The sequence below is a fragment of the Quercus lobata genome, chromosome 4 (assembly GCF_001633185.2).
Source record: "Quercus lobata isolate SW786 chromosome 4, ValleyOak3.0 Primary Assembly, whole genome shotgun sequence".
NCBI lineage: Eukaryota > Viridiplantae > Streptophyta > Magnoliopsida > Fagales > Fagaceae > Quercus > Quercus lobata.
Window position 1 is genome coordinate 33,185,200 of NC_044907.1, and position 8,061 is coordinate 33,193,260.

At 32.5% G+C, this 8,061-nt stretch overlaps 1 protein-coding gene and 1 long non-coding RNA gene across 2 annotated transcripts; both read right to left on the minus strand.

Annotated features, from left to right (window-relative positions):
* Positions 1 to 1,544: 1,544 nt before the first annotated feature.
* On the minus strand, positions 1,545 to 2,072 carry LOC115985066 (pectinesterase inhibitor-like). Its single transcript, XM_031108037.1, has one exon. It carries the CDS (start codon positions 2,070 to 2,072, stop codon positions 1,545 to 1,547), a length of 528 nt encoding a protein of 175 aa, XP_030963897.1.
* Positions 2,073 to 5,672: 3,600 nt separating this feature from the next.
* LOC115987821 lies at positions 5,673 to 8,016 on the minus strand. Its single transcript, XR_004091225.1, has 4 exons — positions 7,628 to 8,016; positions 7,397 to 7,531; positions 7,011 to 7,062; positions 5,673 to 6,280 (listed from the first exon to the last, which is right to left on the minus strand). It is a non-coding gene; the product is annotated as an uncharacterized LOC115987821 (long non-coding RNA).
* Between the last annotated feature and the right edge of the window lie 45 nt (positions 8,017 to 8,061).

Genomic DNA, 8,061 nt, shown 5'->3' on the forward strand with positions numbered 1-8,061 from the left:
TTCAAGAACTGCGGGGAAGAAACATGAACTGTACATTTCCATCTTACCATCAGCAATGATGAAGAGATCAATATCCTCTCTGAACTGACTCCGAATATGCAATATCTAATCTGTACTTCCCGACATTAGGCCATCTAAGAGACTCAGGGCTTGAAATAGTAGTGGAGGCAAGTGGATCTCTCTGAGACATTAGACCATGACCAATACTGTTTTGGTCTCATCTGCTACCTTTGCATTCGGGAGATTTTTTATTTTTTATTTTTAAGTATTAAATAGCTTTATTTGTATGTTCAACAATGAATCCTCTGCACTAAATTGTGATGGTGAAAAAAAAAAAAAAACTTTATTTCCGGTAGTGCCAGTTGACCTATAGCTAATTAGCTAGATTATAATTAGTAAGTTCTTTCTTTTTCTTTGATCCTTACCTATATAACCGTGGGAACATGGTGTCAGTTGTGTTAGCTCATCCTATTTTTTGGCTTTTCTTCGCAAACTGAATTTTAGATGTTCATATTTTTGGATTCTAACTCATCAACCTTCATTTATGTGTTTATCTTTTTTACCTTATTCACTGATAATTATGTGATACCTTTGCACATCACACATTTATCCCTTTTGAATGTGCCGTATATTGAGATGATGTTATCTGTAGGGATGATGTTACATAGTATCTTATTTGCCATTTTAATTCCCATTGGTAAATTTATTTTTGATATGTTCCTTTTTCAATATTTATAGTTAAGCCTAACTCAATGAACACAAATTTTTTGTGCTGAAGCTTGATTGGCCGTAGGCAGTCTCACCCATACCAATTATTAGGACCAAGTGCTTACCCACTAGACCAAAAGCTATAGCTGATGGTAAGGGCACATGCACAACTTTATTCCTTTGAACTGTAGCAGCCCAGCGCCATGGGCCTTCACACCCATCTGTATGTCTCCTCTTTCTCTACTTTCCATGGGCTTGCTTCCTCTTTTTGCTGGGGTTTTTGGGATCCCTTTCGAGGAGATTTTCATTTGTACCATTTTCTGGGGTCATGCTCACCTTATTCAAGGTTTTTTCTTTTCTTCTTTCATTGTTGGGCTCTTGCCCACTACTCTTTTACAAGAGTGTTCTCATGGTGCCATGGGTCCTTTGGGTTCTCACAAGACCCATGATCTGGTAATAAGAATAATACTACATCTATAAGATTTTGACAACAAATTTTATTGTAACATTATTTTTAATTTTGTTGAGCTAAAATTCTTGTGATTCTCAAGTCAGGGTATTCAATAATTTTATTTGGGTGGTTAAAATAAATTGGTTTAATATATATATTTTTTTTTGTAAGTCAGGGTGATCTTATGACCACCGAGTTAAACGTGGAGATGCCCTTGTTTCCAAGAGGAGATCATGCCACATCTGTACCTGTCCTCAACTTGAATCAACAAAAACCAAGATAAATTTTTTTTTTTTTTTTTTCAATAGAAAGTGACCGATAATATCAAATATACTATTTTGCATGGCCACACGTACAAAAATATTTAACTAGAGTCTAGACAATCTCATAAAAGATGATTAGAAACAACCACAAATGTCTCACAGAGATAACGCATATTTTTGTTCTCTTGTTGGAGAGGCGGTGCACTAGTTGTTGTATCGGTACAGATTTCAGCATTAGTCATGCAACTATCAGATGCAACATTTACCGTTTCGTAGTCATGAGCTTTCAACGCAGTTTTTGCGTCTTCTGTTTCGCTAATAGTAATATCATACATTTCGAGGCAATCGTCTAAATGCTTTTTCAATTCGGGGTCTGCAGTCATGATGAGTGAGCGAATAAGGGCAAGGGTTTTATTAGCAGCAACATCTACCAAGTGAATTGAAATATTGGTAAGGCCAACAAGATCGACAAGGGGTGTCTGAGGATCAGATTTGAGGGCTTGCAAACAGAATGGAGGGTCTTCGTGAGAAGAGCAAATCACTTTAAGCTCATTTTCTGATACCTTCACACTTAGCCGAGCATATGTTGGGCAAATCCACAGGATTGCTAGCGAAAGAGAGAAAAAGAAGGAGGCACAAAAAGGAGCCATTTCTGTCATCCTTCACTAACACCAATTGTTGGGTTTGATTTATTGAAAGGAACGTATTGTGAAATAAAACAATAGAAGCATTTAAACTAATCTTTTTTGATAACGGACACAATTTATCATTACTTTGTGAAAATTACATCCTTACCTCTATGATTTATTTTTTTTATTTTTTTTTAATTATATAGATACAATAGAATTCCGACCAATGATGTCTACTCCAAGATTATTATTCTTTATCATTAGTCTAAGAAACATATTAGTTATAAATTATAACAAAGGAAAAGTTAACCGATGCCTTAAGGTATTAGTTTAGGAAATATTTTTAGAAACTTTTATGACAAAAGGAAAAATATATTAATTTTTTTGATAGATTTTTATATTTATCATGAAAGTGATATTAAAATCTTTTTAAAATGGTCCATTAACAAATGCTCTAAGAGTATTAGTTAACCAAACTCTGAAAAGAAAATACAGTACTTCACTACCAAAAAAAGGGGTCTATAGCCGCATTTCAAAAACACGGCTATAGACCCCAAAAACATGGCTATAGGATAGAGCTGCGTTTCCTATAGCTGCGTTTACAAACACGGCCTAAACTGAGTAAGTTTGGCTTTTGGTTGACTTAATATTATTTTGCCACATAATTTTTCATGGTTTCACAATTTTACATGTCAATATTATGATATGTGTACTTTTTATTTGAATTTAAACTCTATTCTTTATTTAAATCCCCAATTAAATAATTCCCCATTATATTTTCTTTGAAAAATGGAATAAACAGTTCTCCATACAAAAACACTATCATAATAAATATTTATTAATAACTCTCATAATTATCAAATTGCATATTTATTATTCCATATAAAGATAGTAATTATAATAAATTTCTATTAATAGCTATCATAATTATTATCAAGTTGCATATCTAATATTCCATATAAAGACAAAATTATAATAAATATCTATTAAAACTATCATAATTAATATTTAATTGCATATTTAATATTTCGTATACAAAAAAAAAATCATAATAAATGTCTATTAATAACTATCATAATTATAAAATTTCATATCTCATATTTACATATATATAAATAAATAATAATAAATAAATAAAAAAGGAATGGTCGTAATTTAAGACTACAACTCCACTCAATATGCTTTTTATTGGAGGTGAATTTTGACAAATCTATCATTAGATTACATTTTCTTTTTATATCTTTCATACTTTCGAAATTTCCAGAAAAGCAAATATTAATAGTTAAGTCATCAACAAAATGTTTAAATTTTAAGTTTTTGTAATCTAAAATTATCAATAGTTAATAAAATATTTTTTGTTGCTTTTCATTATTTTATTTTTGGGAAGAACGTGTGAACATGCTCTTCCCCAAATCAAGACATATCCAATTAACTCGTGAGCTCCGGCGGTCGACGGTGGATTACAGTTCTCAAAAATCAACTCCAACGATCGGCAGCGGGTTACAAATCCCATAAACCAACTTCGGTGGGTCGGTTGGCGAGTTCTCTCCTTTAAAACTAGCCTCAACCAACCCGACCGGAACCTTACCAAAATATGGCAATTCAAGCTTTTTTTGGTGAGTTTTTGATCAAAATACTTTAGATTCAATGAGATTTATGACAGACTTAGGGATATCTCACTGAATCTAGTGAGATCTCAGCCAAATTTGGTGGAAATCTCATCATATCTAGCGAGATCTCACCAGATTTGTTGAGATCTCTGGCAGATCTGGCAAAATTTCGTATGAAAAAAACTATTTTGACCAAATTTTTCCACCGTGGACGGTTTATACCGACCGCGTTCTGGTTTGAATCCAATCGCTCTGATCTAACTCCCTCTCAAGTCGGCGATAGGTTTGAACTTCCTCCACTCGATTTTGTCGGGTCAGCCATGGGTTGGGCACAAACCCGACCCAGACTGACCCGTGGACACCCTTTCAAACCCATAAACCCAGTAAATAAACCAATCTCCAATGAACCCATAAACCTATAAATTTTCTTCAAAAATAGACCCAAAAAATTCAGCTTAAATACAAAATAATAAATCCCAAAGACTATATTTTCTCAAACACAAGCAAAATCATCAAATTCCAAAGTCTAGCTAGCCACATCCTGAAATCTCCAAAGACCCACAACATGCCACACCCAAAATCTCCATACTTTTTCATGTTCTTCTATTGGTTAAATATTTTCTTCTTTTTAGCTTCTATTGAGACATATATAGATTGCAAATATTTTTTCCCCTCTTCAATTGTATAGGGTGGAGGCCAATGAAGTGGTTGTGAAGCATGCATGGATATCACTTTCTAAAAGGAAATTTTCTTATAAGTTGTGTATATATTTGTGTATATTTACTTTTGAAACTATGTGTTTGATTGTAAACTCAACAAGTTATGTATATATTTGTGTTCTTTGACATATCAATTTGATGGAGTACTTTGACTTTTGCATTTATTTAATTTGTATCTTTAAATTGGAGTTCCTAAATATAATGTCTATATTATAGACAGGGTAATAAAAAAATATAAAAAAATAAAAAATAAAAAACCTCAACCTATTGCAACAAGGTTATTTGTTGTAGTAAGCTATGACATTTTTCACAAAACCTTTGAAGCAATAAGCTATTGCCACAAAGTTATTTTCTTTAATAAAGAAGTTATTGCATCAACTTGTTTGTTGCAATATTTACGATTTATTGCAACGAGATTTTTTTGTTGTATAAACCTTTTGCCTCAGAGTTTATTACAACGGCTTGCAACAACTTTTTCATCGTTGCAATAACACCTTATTGCAACGACTTTGTAATTATTGCAACGATTGTTTCAGTTGTAATAGACCTTTTTTCTTGCAATGTGGCTAGCTTATGACCAACTATATTTCCATGTCTTGTAATGTGGTTAATCTTCCATCTCCTTGTTTCCGCAAGGTCCTCGTTACTAGCTTATAAACCAACTTTTTACTTTTTAGTTTTTATTTATATCTTTTTAACCTTCAAATTTTCTAGCACACTTATATTAAAAAGTTAAATAAGTTGTTTCCAAACTGACACAGCCGCCCTTTTGGAATATATCTAATTTTTTAGGCATTTTTTGTTGTTGGTTATTTAGACCTAGATTGTTGAATATGCAGAGAGCATACAAGTTATTCCAATTATGTTGAAAAGACTACTTATTAAAAATCAGAAGGTCAAAGCATCAGATGTTAAGCCTGTAAAATATTGTCTATAATTAGTTGTCTTTATAATTTATATAGGGAGTGTGTGTGCCATACAAATAATAGAAGTGTAGTACAAGTATGTATAATGTTTTAAGCCCTTTGGACTTGTTTTCTAATCACCATTCGTTTCGCCACTGACTCATAGGCCACTTTTCCTTATAAGTTTAACTTCATTGGTACAATTAGTTATTCTTTTTTTTTTTTTTTCTTTAAAAAAATGGTACACTTAGTTATAAATACATTTGATTCAATAAAAGGATAATGATAAATTAAAAAGGCCAGTCATTGTTAACTTTAATCTCAAATGAAATTTAAGAATAAACCTTTTAATAAGACAAAACAAAAATATACATATCTTGAGAAAAAAAACTACCTGTATTGTTTTTATAAGCTAAACAAAAGCACACTAATTATGTTTCTACCATGCTATTCGTTTCCACGAACAATTGATAGATATAAGGGAAAACACGACAAACAGACTTAAAGCCAGCTAAACATCAAATTTCAAAAGGAATCATACATGATCCACACACACATCTTCATACACAATAAATGCATTTCTCCACCAAGCTCAAGCCTAATTGGTATAGGTGTCTTGGAAGCATCTATCATGAGTTCAAAATAGGAAGTGTGGCTCTGGGGTTGTCCTGAGCACCGTACATTTCCATCACGTACTGCTATGTCAAGCACGCCAACATAGTGAAGAAACAGTCACCAGTACATGCTCTCACCAATCATAGAAGTTGGAACATGCCAAATTGTGATGATGCAGAAGATACCACTGCCATACCATAAAAATGATTCTCTCTTTCATCCTATTTAACTTCAATTTCACTACTCTCCCATTCAATCTCAGAAGCACTACCTAAACTACCATCCTCTTACTCCATCAAACTCTCCAAACTCTCAAAACTCCCCCTACCCTTCGTCTCATCAAATTTCAACAAAACCTCATCATTCCCAAGAACTTTCTTCTGCATTGTAACACCAAAACAACCTTGTAAATTTCCACAAAATTGTAAAAAATGAAATGAAAAGGCATGAAGTAAAACTTTGACATTCCAGCCACCAGAAATGTTGTCTTTGCTAAAAATTGGGGGATGAGAGATCACACCCACCACAAATTGGCTACAAAATTGATTCCCTTGCTTCAAGTTCATAATTTGTGTAAAAGCCATAAAATGTTAATTACTATCCCAGGTTTCACAATTGCAACTGAAAACTTCATGACTGCCTGTTTTATATGCTTACAATTAAAAAAATTAAATAGGAAGATAAATACTTGATAGATCTCATTTACCTACTTTGCCCTAGTGCTTCAACATCTTCTAAATAACCTTTTTTTTTTGTTCTAATTTTCTATTATTATTATATGGTAACATCTTTTAAATTACCTATGACATGGGAGTGATGATTTAAAAAAAAAAAAAAAAAAAAAAAAAAAAAAAAAAAAAAAAAAACAACAACAACAACAACAACAACAACAACTTTGAGATTTTGGAAACTCGATAGAGCCAAGTCTTTTTGCAGCTCAGAGCCCATCCATCAGCCCCTACTACTAACATTTTTGCATATTTTGCAAGATCCTTACTCAAGTCTTAGCTACCACCAATTAAAACAAAAAACCTTAAAAGTTTTAACATATTTGAATAAGGATTAAACCCAAGAAGATTGAAGCTGAAAATTGATAAGAAAGAGTAGTACCATGTGGGGTACCTTGTCTGCCAATTAAGTCGATGAAATACAAGAAAAAGAGCTGCACCCATAAAAGTTAAATGAAAAATAAAGACCCAGATATTATAAACTAAAGAAAATAGAAATCTCTTTAAGAAAGTGAGTGAATTTGAAGGAAAATTTAAAAGCAACATTGCCATCACATAACCAAGTATATGCTTTGAAGAGCATCCCAAAAAATAAAAACCTATACCTAAAAGGCCAGAGACAACCTTCATGGCCTTCTACTTTGATCTATCATCATGCAATCTTAAAATTTACAGAGGCTATTTGGGACTTAAAGACTCCATTTGTGGCATTGTGAGAAGATACCCTACCTTAATAAATAAAAATAGAATTGGTAAAGCAAATAATACCTTCATAGATTTCATCCCATCCAGTGTAGTAATGATGTCCATTTTTATTTTCAAATCCAAGGTTTTTGTTGTCTAAAGATTTCATTGCATCTTCCATCTCTCCTACTTCTTTTTTATGGTTATTGTCTCTGCTGCCTAATGAATCAAAAGAATAATCAAAATATTTAGTCAAAAACCATGTTATATGGGCAAAAGATTGCAAGACTTTTATTTTTATTTATTTTATTTTACCTCATCCTCTTCACACAGGTTCAAAATTTCTGGTAGCACCAGACTTAACAATATAGTTGAAATTTTGTGGATTAGTCTTGATGGTAAGCTCAGCAAAACATTTGTACATTTGAAGTAGAATCAGAACCTTCAATAAATAATTGTCACCAATAACATCTACTTATGGGGAGCATCATGTGTGCTTGACCCCTCAAAATCCTCTGAGTTGAAGACAAGTGCCTAGTATTTGTTTAGCACCTTCCTCTCTCCCATCCTTCAACTATTAAAACTAAGCAAAGTTTCAAAATTCAACACCTATTTGTAATGTGTAAGCCACAAATAAACACTAAGGGTCCGTTTGGATTGAACTTATTATTGCTGAAACTGAAAACCGAAAACATTGTAGCAAAATAATTTTTAAATGTGTGAATAGTGCCGTGGGACCCATTTTTAAT